The 15,987-nt window shown below is 38.7% G+C and overlaps 1 protein-coding gene and 1 pseudogene across 2 annotated transcripts; one reads left to right on the top strand and one right to left on the bottom strand.

Moving 5' to 3' along the window:
• Positions 1-1,381: 1,381 nt before the first annotated feature.
• LOC115666009 (5'-3' exoribonuclease 4-like) lies at positions 1,382-3,840 on the bottom strand. 2 transcript variants are annotated; one of them, XM_056318066.1, is made up of 6 exons: positions 3,699-3,830; positions 2,742-3,420; positions 2,531-2,635; positions 2,382-2,457; positions 2,012-2,094; positions 1,382-1,717 (listed from the first exon to the last, which is right to left on the bottom strand). In XM_056318066.1, exons 2-6 carry the CDS (start codon positions 2,810-2,812, stop codon positions 1,468-1,470), a joined length of 585 nt encoding a protein of 194 aa, XP_056174041.1. In that variant the 5' UTR covers positions 2,813-3,420; positions 3,699-3,830; the 3' UTR covers positions 1,382-1,467. The 2 variants fall into 2 exon arrangements, with proteins under 2 accessions (XP_056174041.1, XP_030443667.1); XM_030587807.2 differs by lacking the exon at positions 2,742-3,420 and having other exon boundaries at positions 1,385-1,717; positions 3,699-3,840.
• Positions 3,841-7,496: 3,656 nt separating this feature from the next.
• Positions 7,497-14,343, top strand: LOC130139928 (disease resistance protein RUN1-like; annotated as a pseudogene).
• The last annotated feature ends 1,644 nt before the right edge of the window (positions 14,344-15,987 follow it).

Here is a 15,987-nt window from a genome sequence, read left to right as displayed (position 1 = left end):
TTCATGTAGAGAGAGAGAGAGAGAGAGAGAGAGAGAGAGAGAGAGAGAGAGATCATAGCAATTGGCCATGGACTTCGGTTGTTGGTGACATTTGGTTACGGAAACGATCCTTGCAATAGTCAACTCATGCCGACCTTTACAAGGTCATTGACGTTTTTAGCAGCACTCTCGATGGATATAGCTGGGACAAATGAGAATCGCTGGAGGAAGGATCTATGTCAACACTTCTACGCAAACATTGAAAAGTCTCCAATAACCAGAGCCTTTGAGCCACGGCCAAGAAACAATGATTCTAAAGTGAATTTCTTTAGCACAGGCTGAGGAAATCAAATTGGCTTGAAACTCGAAAGCTCACGCTTCCTGAGCTCACGCGGTGTTTATTCGACACATTATGCAGCAACCACAAGAACACGCCCTTCGCGATCAAAATGCAAATCACGTTCGAAGTCGCCAAACAAACAATGGAGTGGACAGATTAGTTGGTCAATCCGAAGACGTCCTTGCTGTATAAGTTTGCTTTGTTACTTTAATCTCTAATCTGTTGACTTGTGTTAACGGCAAATCCACTGAATTATAGCTAACTTCCACTACAAAAAAAGTTGGTTTTAGCGACGAATTTTGCCACGAAAAATTTGGCAAAATTCGTCGCTAAACGAATTTGCGACGAAATTAGCGACGGAAAAAAATTCGTCGCTAATAGGCCGTCGCAAAATTTTGCGACGGAAAATTTCAATTTTCGTGGCTAATTTGCGACGAAAAAAAATTCGTCGCAAAATTCGTCGCTAATTATTCGTGGCAAAATTCGTGGCTAATTTGCGACGAAAAAAAATTCGTCGCAAAATTCGTCGCTAATTATTCGTGGCAAAATTCGTGACTAATTTGCCACGAACTATATTCGTGGCTAATTTGCCACGGACTATATTCGTGGCAAAATTCATCGCTAATTTCACTACAAAAAAACAAGGTTCTAGCCACGAATTTTGCCACAAAAAATTTCAATTTTCGTTGCTAATTAGCCACGAAAAAAAATTCGTGGCTAATTATTCATGGCAAAATTCGTTGCTAATTTGCCACGAACTATTTTCGTGGCTAAATTCGTCGCTAATTTGCCACGAATTTTTTTCGTGGCAAAATTTGTCGCTAATTTGCCAAGAACTTTTTTTTTCTTAGCGACGAAGTCTATATTCGTAGCAAAATTCATTGCTAATTTGCCAAGAAAATTTATTTTTGCATCGTTAAATTGCGACGAAATCTATTCATGGCAAAATTCATCGCTAATTTGCGAAGAATTGTTTTTTTTTTAGTCAGTAAGTTTGCAACGAATATTGTTTAGGGACGATTTCGATTTTAAATCTAATTAGCAGCAAAATTAATTGCTAAAATATATATTTAACATTGCAGCTCCAAAGAGAATCTACAATAATGGAGTTTCAATATAAACAATCCCTCCCCTAATCTAAACTGACTTCAAATAATAGTGTAGTTGTGATTTCCATGGTACTGGCGGGTATCTTCACTGAAGCCCCTTTCGTACCCAGAGGGAGCAGCTGGTCTTGGTCTATTAACTGCATAATATCCTGGAAAGTTTCGATTGCGTGGTGGTTCCAATATGCCAGAGGATTGATTGTTGTTCAACTTGATATTTAGTGTACTCTTGACAAGACGGTGAGCTGCTTCTCCCAGCATCGGACCGACCATTGCTCCAGGTACTGATGGCCTGCAAGATTACAAGCACTGCATTTAGATGGGGAGAGAAAAGAAAGAAGCGTCTCTAAATAGAAACAACAGGGGAAAACAATCTCCAAAGATTCCACAAACACACTCAATAGCCTGCAGGAGTAACCAAAATTTTATTCCAAATGTTCCTGGTTTCAAGTTCATTCTCAACTGCAAAATCTATTGCACCACAAGCCTCTAAATTGATACAAACCACCAATGCAGCAGCAGAAATACAAAACAAACAGACAGAGACATCAACCAAGACAGCAAGACCATTAGAATTCATTCTCACCTTTCTCTTCCATTCTGGCGCCTACCACTGTTATCTTCATGCCATAACACAGGGAATGGCTTGTTATCCAAAGGTCCTAAAACCTATAAAAGTGAACAAGTGAGCCATCCATTTTCTTGTCACGACATCCAATATAAAGAGACCTAAATAGTAATTTGAAAAAGGTTCTCCTATATAAAATAATCCGCGCTTTTCAACCGTATTGATATTTCATAGAAATGTTGAAAGGGAAAAGGCCTCATGTAACATCAAACACAAAGCCCTACATAATGCACATAACGTTTTTCCAATTATATTGTATACATTGAGAACAAAATACAAATATTTGATTTTAGATTAACATATATGAACCAGTAAGAGCATCATGTACCTTTGGAGGAATGACAACACCAGCAGGTGGTCTGGGGATGTGCTTGTGCTTTGCAGGATTGAGATAAGTAACATTACTGTAAAGCAACAGGGATTGTGAATGATTCAAGTTTGTCGCCCAAGAATTACAAAAGCAAATAAGAAACTTACTATACTTGATTGTTGACAATATCGTCCAATCCATGGATAGGCGAAGGAATTACATTGGTCAGTACATTCCTCTCACTTAGCCAGAGGAATCCGTTCATTCCACCGCTGTAAAAGATTCGCAAAAAATGAATGCAGCATAATATAAAGTTACCCAATGGCAGCCTCGTCAAAATTTTCAGACAAAATTCTATGCAAGAAAAAGCATACTGACCTAACATTTGTGTCAATTGGTACAGGATATCTTTCATATGGCCCTAATTGATAGCTTAGTTGGTAGTACATATGAACTTGTAGTGACAAAGGATGAACCCTAAGCTAAGCTCAGAATCTGTTCAACAAGGTCAGCCTACAAAATTCCACCTCCATAGAACATGACACTCCTTGCCACAACCCTAAGCTAAGCTCAGAATTGATCAAGTAATGGTCTCCAAATAAGCAGGAAAATATCCTTGCCACAATATTAACAAACAGTGAAGCATGGAAGTGCTATTAAAAGGCTTTATCAAAACATTTTCATTCGACTACAAATGTTTAGTATCCCTGGACCAAAAACTCGTCACTATCCTATACGCACTACAAATATGGCTTCAGCACCCCAGCACAAATCGGAGCTCTTCAATCTGTACAAAAGCTTTACTACATAGATGCGGATGATGACAGAACCAACGGTCTGTTCAAAAGCTTTATGATTGGCAAACACTATGCTTCAAGGCTAAAGGGGTTCAAAAGCTCAAGATATTAGGTCTTGATCATTTTGAGAAGCTGACATTTGTACAGATAGAGGATGAAGCGATGTCTAAGCTGGAGAAATTGATCATCCAGCGATGCAAATAGTTGAAGACTATGCCATCGCGAATCAAGCACCTCACCAAGCTGAAATTGCTGGAGTTCTGTGAATATAAAAGAATTAACCGAGCAGCTTACGCTAGAAGAGAAGGATGAAGATAATAAGAAAGTGGCACATGTTCCAGACTTGCTCATTTCCAGCTAAAGTAGCCCCAATTCGATGACACGACCGCCACATCGAGCTCAAACAGCAAGAAACGAAGAACAAGGCCGACCGACGATCACCGAGGTCGAAGCCAATTGCGGACGGGTCACATATCCCAACCATCACGACCCACGCAACGCGGGAAAATGCGCAGACAGCAGGTACAAGCCAACTAACCTGAGCTGATGCTGGCTCGAAATTCGCCCCAGAATCGCGGTCCAGACCAAGGGGAAAGAAGAGGCAAGAAACGAGGACGGACTCCGAAAGGAGCAGCGGCCGGAGGAGGTCTTCCCGGGCGAAGGAAACTAGAGCAATTTCGGCTCCGCCGGCACCGGAAGCAGGCGAGGAATGGGGGAGGTGGAGCAGCGACCGGAGGAGGTCGTCCCGAACGAAGGAAATCGGAGCGATTTCGGCTCCACCGGCACCGAAAGCGGGCGATGAAGGGGGGGTGGAGCAGCGGCCGAAGGAGGTCGTCTCGAGCGAAGGAAACCAGAGTGATTTCAGCTCCGCTGGCACCGGAAGCGGGCGAGGAATGGGGGAGGTGGAACCGTGGAGCGAGGCCGGGAAAAGCCCTAGCCTAGATTTGAAAACGAAGGAGACGAAGGAAAGGGATTTGGGGGAATTGGAAGAGGGATTTGGGGGAATTGTTTTGGGTCGCGAGCTTTTCCCTCCAAGGAGACGAAGGAGCGGGAAAACGAAAAACGAAAAACAAAGAGACAGAGACAGAGAAGAGAGAGCCATAATCGTAAATGTAGCCCCAAATTTCATGCCAAAAATTCATTTTTTTTAAATTCGTGGCTAAAATCCGTGGCAAATTTGCCACGAATTTTACCACGAATTTCATAAAAAATGAACGTAACCATGTGTATGGGCATTTTTTGTTAAAATTCATGGCTAAAACTCGTGGCAAATTTGCCACGGATTTTAGCCACGAATTTCATGAAAAATGCCCACACACACATTTTCTTATGAATTGTGCATAAAATTCGTCAAATTTGCCACGGATTTTAGCCACGAATTTTAACAAAAAATGCCCACACACACATTTTCTTATGAAACTTGGAATTAAAATTCGTGAAATTTGCTACGAATTTTTAAAAAATGCCCACACACACATTTTCTTATGAAATTGTGGCAAAACTGCAAATTTGCCACGGATTTTAGCCACGAATTTTAAAAAATGCCCACACACACATTTTCTTATGAAATTCGTGGCAAATTTGCCACGGATTTTAGCAACGAATTTAAAAAAAAAAAATGCCCACACACACATTTTCTTATGAAATTCGTGGCAAATTTGCCACGAATTTTAAAAAAAAATGCCCACACACATTTTATTATGAAATTCGTGGCAAATTTGCCACGGATTTTAGCCACGAATTTCATAAAATGCCCACACACACATTTTCTTATGAAATTCGTTGCCACGAATTTCATTTCTACTAGCCCACACACGCCTAATTCATTTTTTTTCCCGACAATAACGTTTCAGTAAGAATAGTTGCAATAATAATAATCAACAACAACAACAACAATAATAATAATAACAACAATAACAACAACAACAACAATACTAATAATTACGACAACAACAATAAACTCTTGTCATAATAATAATAATAATAATAATAATAATAATAATAATAATAACGACATAATTAGTAAAAAGTCTCAAAAATTTAAATCTTCATCTTCACCTTCGTTTTCATCTTGATCTTCATCTCCTTCTTGAGCATTATCGTCGTCGTCGTCATCATCATCATCATCATCATCCTCTGTCTTAAAATCGGATTCTGTAACACATTCTAAATTTGATTCGCAAATTTCAGTTAAATCTACATCTATCATTGCTCCACATGGATCTCGTAGAGTTGGAATGTTATATTCCTCAGTTTGAACCGTGTTACAAACTTCCTCTTGTTGATATGTTGTATCTTTCTAGTGTTCCTCGATTTTTCTTCGTACTTTGATTTTACATACACTCAACCAATCAGTTTTGTCACATTTCAAACTAGGATATGATGCATAATATACTTGAATTGCTTGTTGTGCCAACACAAATGGTTCATATTTCATATACTTTTTCTTGTGATTTATTTCAATAAAATTAAACTTCATATGCACCTTCATTCCTTTGACGGGGTTGAACCACATGCACTTAAATAACACAACCCGCATTAATGGTCCGGGGTTATCTATCTCCATGATTTCATCCAACAAGCCATAAAAATCATCTTTTGAACTGCCATCATTGGATGACCGAACACACACATACACCACTATTCATTGTGGCTTTTCCCATTCCATATTCTTGAGTGTGAAAATTATACCCGTTTGTGAAATATGCTGGCCAAGTTCGTACTCTTGACTTTGGACCCCATGACAGATAATATAGCAATCCTTTCTCTTTAACTTGATCGTGATTACTATGAACCTAAGGTTACACACGCAAAGTCAATAATATATATTTAAATGATGTATAAAATATTAATAACTTGGTTTTGGTCTATAGGCAACTTACATATGTTTTGAACCATACTGCAAATTATTCATCACACAAACGGTCCATCTCATTTGGTGGTAGTTCATACATTGAAGTTTGAAAAATCCTATTAACAATTTACATTTATATATTAGTAAATATTTGACACGCAATACATATATTAGCATCGAATTTTATTTTTCGTTGCAAATTACGTCGTAAAATTAGCGACGAAAAAAAATAAGTCGCTAACTCCGTCATAAATTAGCAACGAATACTTTTTCGTCTCAAATTCCGTTGCAAATTGGGGACGAATTTTTTTTGTGGCAAATTCCATCGCAAATTAGCAACGAATTTTTTTTCGTGGCAAATTCCGTCGCAAATTAGCGACGACATTTTTTTCCGTCACAAATTAGCCACGGAAAAAAAATTCGTCGCTAATTTCGTCGCAAATTAGCCACGAATTTTTTTCGTGGCAAATTCCGTCGCAAATTAGCCATGGATTTTTTTCCGTGGCTAAATCCTTGTTTTTTTGTAGTGTTCTTCCTTGTTCTGCAATAACATTATTGATTGCGTCTCATTTATTCACAAAACAAACCCCATTTCCACAGTCAACTCCCCCACTACGTACCTCACTGCCGATGATTTTATTATATACATTATTTTTTGGGCCAATTTGGTTTTAATTTATCTGTCTATCTATGTATTAATTTATGCATTTATATATTATTTTATTTAGCTATATATCTGAATTGTAATGGTTGACGATGGTACGAAAAGCCAACTAAGATTTGGATTTTTTTTTCACAAGCGCGTAGTGAGAGGGCTACGGCTATACAATTGGGACATCATACCGATCGATTGACTTTTACCAAGTCTATCACTAAAAAAAACCTAAAATAATAAGAAATATGCACTTCCTTGGTGGATCACTATTATTGCACTTCACCTTTAATTGAAATATTTAATATAATTTTCACTCATATAAAGATATTGCTATCGTGCGTCGTACGTGCATTGAGCAATGTAACTAGTTATCTATGATATAAATTCCTGAAATGAGAGAAAGAAGTAATGGAAAGAAAGTAAAAATGTAAAAAAAACATAAATTTGAAACTAATAATCGCTCGGAATATCTACGTGGTACAATCAGAAGTGTTCAGATTCTTGAAAAAGAAAACTATGTCTACAATCTGAACAAGTAAGTATGTTTAAGGCCTTTCCTAATAATAAGGAAATGGAGAAGTTATCGGGATCTGATTACGAAGCATTTTTAGCTTCAAAAGACCAGATAAACGTTGGGATATTACTGATTATCTTTACACCAGTATGATCAATGTTGGAATTCGAGCGTATAAGGATGATCAAGAGCTCCGCATTGAGAAAGAGATCGACAGCCAGCTTCTCCAAGCGATTGAGCTGTCAAAGATATCAATACCAATCTTTTCTAAGGATGTGAGGACAGTACATGGTGCCTTAGGGAGTTGGTCAAAATGGTGGAGAGCAAGAACACAAGCAGACAAAAGATCATACCCATTTTCTATGATGTCACACCATCCAAGGTAAAATACCTAGACTGAGCACCATGGCAACACCATTGTTTCTCATGCAAACAAGAAGCGGTTTGATGATAAGTCTATCAACAAGTGGAAGGCTACTCTCACTGAGGTTGGAGCACTAAAGGGATGGGACCTCCAAAGCATGCCAAACAGATATTTAATTATATCATGTACAGTCCAATTGTTCCATGCATTATTTTGTTGGGCTAAACCTAATGTCTTGATGTTTTTTCCTCCAATACTATCAGAGGCAAAGGTCAATTTGTGAAAGAAGTTGTCAATAACGTTTTGAAAACCGCATACTTGGAAGTATCTGATTGCTTAGTCGAAGTAGACAATCATGTAAATGAAATCATCAGGATGATAGCTGCACACGACTTGGAAACAAAGATTGTTGGAATCCATGGTATCGATGGCATGGGAAAGATGACTCGTGTCAAAATAGTGTACAATCAACTTTCTAATGATTTTCTTAATTGTTGCTTCCTTGCAAACGTCCGGAAAACAGAGATTACATGCTTGCAGAATCAGCTCATGTCAAACATCCTTACAAAGGAATGTCCTCATATCAACAATATTGTGGAAGAGAAAACGGTGATCAAGGAAAGGTCATGCTCTAAAATAGTGCTTCTTCTACTTGATGATGTTGACAAAGCAAGTCGACTTGATGCGCTCGTGCAGAAGCGTGAGTGGTCTGGTAAAGGAAGCAAAATAATCATTACCACTAGAGATTGGGGAATTCTTGAAGTGCCTACACTTGTCGATTGGACTTATGAGCCTACTGGCATGGATTTTGATCATTCTCTTCAACTTTTTAACAAACATGCCTTTAGAAGGGATTCCCCTGAAGAGCAATATGTCTTACACTCTGCAAGAGTAGTAAAAATATGTGACAGTCTTCCTTTAGCTCTTGAAGTTATAGGTTCTCTTTTATCTGGAAAAAGCGTACAAGAGTGGGATATCATATTAAAGGAGCTAGAAGAATTTCCTCAAGAGGATGTTCAAAGGAAGTTGATGATTAGCATCGAGGCATTAAATGAAGAGCAAAGAAAAATATTTCTAGACGTTGCTTGTTTTTTCATTGGGTTTGATAAAAGAGCTGTGTTTCTGATGTGGGAAAGCAGTAAATTTCTTCTTCATCAATCTCTTGAATGGTACGAATTTTTTCATTCTCTTCCTAGAATGGTAATAATTTCATACACAGCAGTTGACTTGAGCAAATAGAGACACAAAAACTTTTAGTTGGAACAGTGCATGTGAGCTCAATTCATATGCACTACTACATGAGGTGGTCCCCGCTGAGACCCACATGATCTCAATAGATGTGAGCTGCGCTCACATGATCTGAGTGTACCCAATAGTTGCTCATAGATGGTTTCAACAGAACTTAAAAAACCTTCAAAAAATGTATTTGTTTTATTTATTTATTTATTGAATCCCGAGGAATTCAAGAAGAGAACCAAATCCTTCAGCTCCTTTGCCCATCTCGTTTCTTGTGATTCTGTTTTACAGGTCGATTGCCCAGTACACAAACCCCCAAGAGAGACAAAAAAGCAATTGACACTACGAGAGAGAGAGAGAGAGAGAGAGAGAGAGAGAGAGAGAGAGAGAGAGAGAGAGAGAGAGAGAGTATGCCATGTTCATATGTCAGATGTGGAGATGTGTGAATTAGTTATTATTTTCATGGGAAAAAGGAAAACAAGAACACAAAAAAAGCACTGGAAGGCTGTGTAAGAACTAGCTAAGAAACATCCAATGACCTAGCTGAACACGGAAGCATGGTTTTAATGATAGATTCTACAAGTACTTGCTTTTTTTGGATTGTACCATCCGTCATATAATATTGTGCCTTTTACATTCCAGAACAGAGGCACAAAGATTCAAATGTCTTCTTCAACCCGAAATATTGTGGCCCTGCAATCTTGGTTGTGGTTATTCCTCTAACTTGCAGGCCTCGGCAATGCTTTGCATCCTTTCATGTCCTTAAATGTGTGTCGAGCCACATCCCTTGAAGTTTTGTGGACAGCAACTGATTGACCATATGTTGTGTCGAATTTTGAAATATTTTTGTTGATCAAGCTTGCTGCTGAATTTGAGGGAAGTGATCTTACTGATTGCTTTTTAGCAATGACACTTGGTCCACATTCATCAATGATCATTTAGATCTGTTTCTTGGTGACAGAAGTACATCGTGATTCAATTAGACAGGTGAAGGAAACTATATCTGCCTCTTGGTGACATCCAACGACTTTGGAACGCTCTAGAGATCCTGTTTGTTGTCCCAATTTCAGTATATTGAATTAGCTTCTGGTGCCCCTGAGTCAACAAACTGCTTGAGTTGACCATAACTGTTTAGCAAATTGCTCACCCATTTCAGTGTGAATGATCTCATCTGCTTCAGAACTATCAGCTCCCGAAGATCACGTTCTTCAATCTCTCTCTCTCTCTCTTTCTCTCTTTCTCTCGTGGGTTTGGCCTCTCTGCTTGTTCATGCTGTATTGATTGTTTAATCTCTAAGTTTATTGCCATTATTTACTTTAGAATCTAAGAATAGGATTATTATACTCGTGAACTATGTTGATCCATTCTTAAAAGAAGCATTGGAGACTGCAAGGTGTACAAAAGAAGGATTAGAAATTCTTTAATCGTGCCAAATCCTTTTGTCATGATTTTTACTATTGAACGTAGGAGTCAAGTGCTTTTATTCGTCTAGTTTTCTTGTAGATAACGCTCTCATGATGAACTCCATCCATTATGATGCAAAATTGCCCATATCACCAATTTCACAAAGGATGCATTTTGAGAAACAGTTTCCGGTCCAATGGAAGCTACTTCCTTACTTTAAGAAGATAATTCCCTCAGATAAATTTTGAGAAAATTGGCTTGGTTGATTGAATATTCTTTCTTTTCTTACAATGCGGAGGCATGAGTGTGGAGACCCGACAGCATAGAAATCCAAAAAATACCTTGCTGGCCCATGAAGCAATTAAATCTTGACTTTTGGGCTTTGTGGGCTACCCTGACTCAAAACAATTTGCACCCAGTTAGGAGAGCTGAGAAGATGGCCCTGATTGAATGACTTTCATATCACATCTCTAAAAGAACATGGAACCCGAGCAACCCAATGGCCGTAATTAAGACGTAATCGGAAATCGGTTTGTTGCCCCCCTTTTTTAAGACATTAACCTTATCTATTCTCTTCTTTACCAACCGAAAAAGCCATCTATTAGAAACATTGTGCTGCGACGAAATTGCTGACGAATTTGTTGTCGCTGTTTCGTTGATGAAATTTCGTCCAAAAGGCCAGTATGATTAGACCAAAGAGGCAACAATGGTCGTCGGCAATACCCTTAATGAATCTCTCCAACTCTTATCACCTGCCAAACCATTAAAATGTGAACCCGCTAGAAGAAACTTTCAAATTCAAAAAGCTAAACCGTGTCTTTGCCTGTGTGGTATTTGCACGACGTTAATATTCTATTACTGAAATACACATATACGACAATGATTGACCGGGGGACAACATATTTTATTTATTTCCTGCACTCATGATATGGTCTTTTAATTTATTACAATTAAATGCCGTTTAGAAAACCTTAATTAATCATCTTACGTGTATGCTTTTGTACCTCAGTTCACATCTCTCTCGGATACTAATACCATTTGCATGAAGCACACGGGATTCGTCCGTTGTCGATTTAATAGTACACCGGTTCAAATAATTCAATTGTGCTTCAAGAACCTTCTTGGGGAATATGGTTCTTCACATCCGGACATTGCTATTTTAAGACTTTGCTCGATCAATTATGTATATAAGCTACTTTGCGAGAAACTCTATCAACTCCTTCTCATTCTCCTTAGCTCTCTTGGTCACTCATCACAGCGGCAAAGGAACGATTGCCGTGTAGTAGAGGTGTCAAAATGGGTCTTAAACCTATATATGACCCATTTAAAAATAAATGGGTCATATATGGGTCACTTTAATTTTAAAGAGTCAACCTTAAATGGGTTTTAAATTTTAAAGTTTAAAGATAAATGGGTCTAAATGGGTTGAGTTTGGAACCCATGTCCAACCCACCTACTAGACCCATCCACACACTTTCTCCTTCTTTACAAAAATGTTTAAAAAAAATCGAAATTTAATTTTTTTTCTCTTTTTCTTTTTTCTTTTCTCTTCTTTCTTTTTCTTTTTTTTTTTTTTTATTTCGGCCGGTGGTCGGCCACGGCGACCGGCCACCGGGGCGGGACGACCTCGTCGGAGGCCGGCGAAGCTCGAGCTCGCCCGATTCCGGCGACCTCGAGGCTCGCCCGATCCCGGCGACCTCGAGGCTCGCCTGATCCCGGCGATGTCAAATATGTACTCGTTCAACGTGTTTTTGTTAAAAGTTTTGGCGTCTCGCACTTGTTAAATGACTCATAGGTGTCAATTCAACATGTTTATGTTGTTTCCGTACGATGATGGTGTTGGAAACGCCGACCCTTTGTGCAAACCACCGAAAGGCAAAGCCGTAACCGTAGATAGATATCCTGGCTTGTGCTCATCACCGATGACAATGTATGATTCGATGATTAGCCACCGATCTTTTCGCTTGGATGCAATCATAGATCTATTTTTGAAAGACGAGCGTGTGATTATCTTTATCAATCATGTTCTCATAATGTACTTTTAGTTTGTCTTGGAGGTCTACAAGATTCTCTTGTTCCGGTGACTTTTGAGATTTCTTATGGATCCTTTCACGTATCATTTTGGTAATGAATCGAAGAACACGTCCGTGCGGGCAAAAGTGAACTTGTCTGTGCGGCTCTTTTTTCGTGTTGAGCTCCTCTTCCCCTTCTATTTGTGCGGATGCAGCAGGAAAGAAAGCTCAAAAGCAAGACCCTCTCTTTTACTTTATTTTCTTTCTTCTGAACACTTCCTCGCTCCACACGCAAAACATATATTGTAGTACACGTGGGCCCCATCTTTTGTACAGTTAAAGGAGTCCCTACTCTGTAGAGTTCAATTTTTGGTCTTCCTGAATATTTGCGAAGAGACCCTTGCCGATTGACTAAATCTTGTATCCAACAAACAAAATAAATTATAATCCAAGATTTTCATCGAAAGAAGGTAACCTTGAATCAAAATTCAGCTCGGACTTTTCTTTTTACGCCTCATCTAATTCGAATCGATCGACATTCTCCAATCAGATCAAGTACAGTACACATGCTCAGACTCGAGTCAAAACTGAATGTGATATTTCTTATGAAATCTGGAGCTTGATTTATAGTTGTTGTAATATTTAAAGAATTAGGCAGAGTTGGAGTGATGAGTTGCCGTGTATTTGTGCTATTTGGAAGGGGAAAGGTTTAGCTAATGTTGCCTGCAAAATTGCATGTTGTGATGTGATTTATCACATCCGATATAAGAGGAATAGAAAGCTTCATGATTATAATTTCCTTGCTTTCTAGTAGTGGTAATTACGTCCAAAGATGTTGTATTTATATCGCTATTCAATCAAAACCCTTGCGGGCAATTAATGGCCATATAATCAAATTGCCTTTCCATGATGATAACCTGTCCCGAATTGAGAGAAAATTTTAGACCGCAACTTGATATGGAGTTCAATGTCAAGAAAAGCCGATAACACATCCCAGTCTTTAATTTACTTCACTATTGGTAAGCATTGGACCATTGACTATGCATACATAGAGAAACGCCTCTTCTTGAACATCCCAATAGATAATCTAGCTAACGATGAAGAACAGACCTTATTAATCCATTTCTTCTTCAATTAGCACTCATTAGTTCGGCTGTAAAATTAATTTCTAACAAAGTTTTAAAACAAAGGTATATATGGCTCTTGTAGACAGATCGACAAAAAAGAAGTGCAATATTTGTCGTTTTGGACACAAAGAATAGTTTATAATAATGTCTTATGACTTGGCTTGTGAATTTAATTAATTGTGCATGTTTTCAACTATACTTGTGCATAAGAATGGTAGTTTTATGATGATAAGAATTGTATTATTTCTTGGGCAGTATTTGAGGGCATAATTATCATTTACATTGATATGTAGTTTCTACCAAATATTAGACATGATAGGATATGAAAAATTTGAATTTATTACTACGATTCAATAAACAATGAATATGATATACCAAAATATCTAGATTTCATACCATATCATATCCAATCTTGTCCTAACTAAAAATTCAGACGACCAAACATATTTTGAGTTTGTTCATGTATGATTTCTTTCTTTTGTTCTTTCTAAAAAATTATTTAAGTGGGAGGGTTTAGGGTTTATGCATTGAGAGTTTTGTTGTTTCAATTTAGTAATTATCCATCTTGTTCACAAAGTGCATGCTTTAACAAATGCGTATTTGCTGGCTTCTCTGCTTGTGAACTATATATGAAGGATGGATATTGTCTCATTGGAAAATTGCGTACTTTCGTCATAAACCGGCTAACTAGTTTGACTTACCAAATAATATGACCTGTATTGTGGAACTTTATCCCTTTTCAACTAGATGTGGCTTTTAATGGGTCTCGACAACTTGCTTCTGGGGCGGGTCTCATATGACGCCGACCCAGGAGCAGGGCGGGTCGGTGAGGTTTCAGAGGAGGGGGCCACCGACGGTAGTGTGGAGGGAGAGGAGTGCGGCTTGGTTGGAGGTGAGATTGAAGTGGGTGAGGCCGAAGAAGGAGGAGAGTGTGAAAAAGAGGAGGGCGGTAATAGTAGACAATGGTGGTGGGGAGAGAGAGTTTTGTGGGGGACTTTGGGGGTGAAGAAGAGATGAAGATGAAGAGCTATGCGAGATAATGAAGAAGAAGAACGTGGTTGGGGGTGGGTTGCTAAATGTATTACATAAAAATGGGTCACTAAGGTTAAGATTTCAATTCAGGGCCACTTTTGTTCATGCTCCAACAATGTTTCAAGAAAATATGAGATTATGGGAAGAGCTGAAAAGTCTGAGCATACAGAACAACTTGCCTTGGGTGTGTATTGGGGACTTTAATGAAATCTTGAACTATTGGGAAAAGAGGGGGAAGCGGCCTCCACAACTCTATAGAATGAACGCATTTAGACATTTCCTCAATGCTTGTGGATTAATGGATTTAGAAAGTAAAGGTTGTACATTTACTTGGGCTAACAATCAAGAAGGGCAGGATTATGTTCAAAAAAGACTGGATAGGGCTGTTTGCGACTTTGAATGGAGAATATTGTTCCCTCAAGCTGAGGTCTTTGCTTTACCGGCCATCGGATCATATCATAGCCCTATTTTACTGGTCTTATCAGTTGAACCGATTAGGAGAAATAAAATGTTTAAATTTGAAGCATTTTGGCTAGAAAATGAGGATTGTGGGAGGTTAATCAGGCGAATATGGAATCAAGATAGGTTACAAGAATCTAACCTAATGCATAAAATACAAGCAGTCTCAATCGCATTGGCGAGATGGAGTAGGGACAACTTCCAGAATAGCCACAAGCAAATCAATTCATTAAAACAAGAACTGATGGCCTTGACAAATGATCAGAATGTGCATGGGAACCAGAATAGAAAGAGGGCCATAAATGAACAGATTGAAACATTGTGGAGACAGGAGGAAATGTACTGGGGAATAAGGTCTCGAATCAATTGGCTGAAATGGGGAGATAAGAACACAAAATATTTCCAGGCCACAATAATTCAGAGAAGGCAGAGGAACAGAATATCTATGCTTAAAAATGCTGACAACGTATGGATTCGAGATCCCCAGGCGCTCAAAGAGATGACAGTGGCATTTTTTCAACAGCTTTATCATTCAGAAGGTCCTCGAGACTTTCATCCTGTTTTGCTACATGTTGAAACCTAAATTTCGGCGTATCATTTAGTGATTAATTGCATAGAAAATTAGGGATTAAATTTTAATCCCTAAACAAAAATATTACAAATCGCATAGCATAAAGTTTAGGTTCATATAGATTAACAGCATTTCGCATCGGATCGGCGGTGGTAAGCGAGCTTAAAATTCATCACGTAAATCGAGCTCGGGCACCGAACGAGACTCGGCTCACTGGGAAAGCATGGGCCGAAAATCACACACAAAAGGGCTTGGTTGTCTTAATTTGAGCTTAAATTAGCCCATTATGCTTAATTAAAGAAAAGCCCAAATTAATTCAGCCCACTTAGAATTAAATTAAAGCCTAAACCTAAGCCCATTAGGACTAGAAAGCCCGGCTAATTGACCTAGGTGTACATTATAAATATATGTTTATGTCTCATAATCAAAGGGGGAGCTTTCATAATTTCAGAAATCAGATTTTTAGAGAGAGCAAAAGGGAGAGAAAGAGAGAGAGTCGGTTGCGTACGGGTGCATCCGCCGCGTCCGCGCTGCCCCTCCGCCGTGCCCGAGTCGCTGCCACTGCTGTTCCGTAGCGCCCAAAGGACTCTGCAGTTTAT

This window comes from Syzygium oleosum, unplaced genomic scaffold (assembly GCF_021117445.2).
Source record: "Syzygium oleosum isolate NSW1041296 unplaced genomic scaffold, Sole_v2.1 Sole_v2.14, whole genome shotgun sequence".
Classification (NCBI taxonomy): Eukaryota; Viridiplantae; Streptophyta; class Magnoliopsida; order Myrtales; family Myrtaceae; genus Syzygium; species Syzygium oleosum.
Note: the sequence above shows the minus strand (reverse complement) of the source record. Positions and strands in the feature narration are given on the sequence as shown.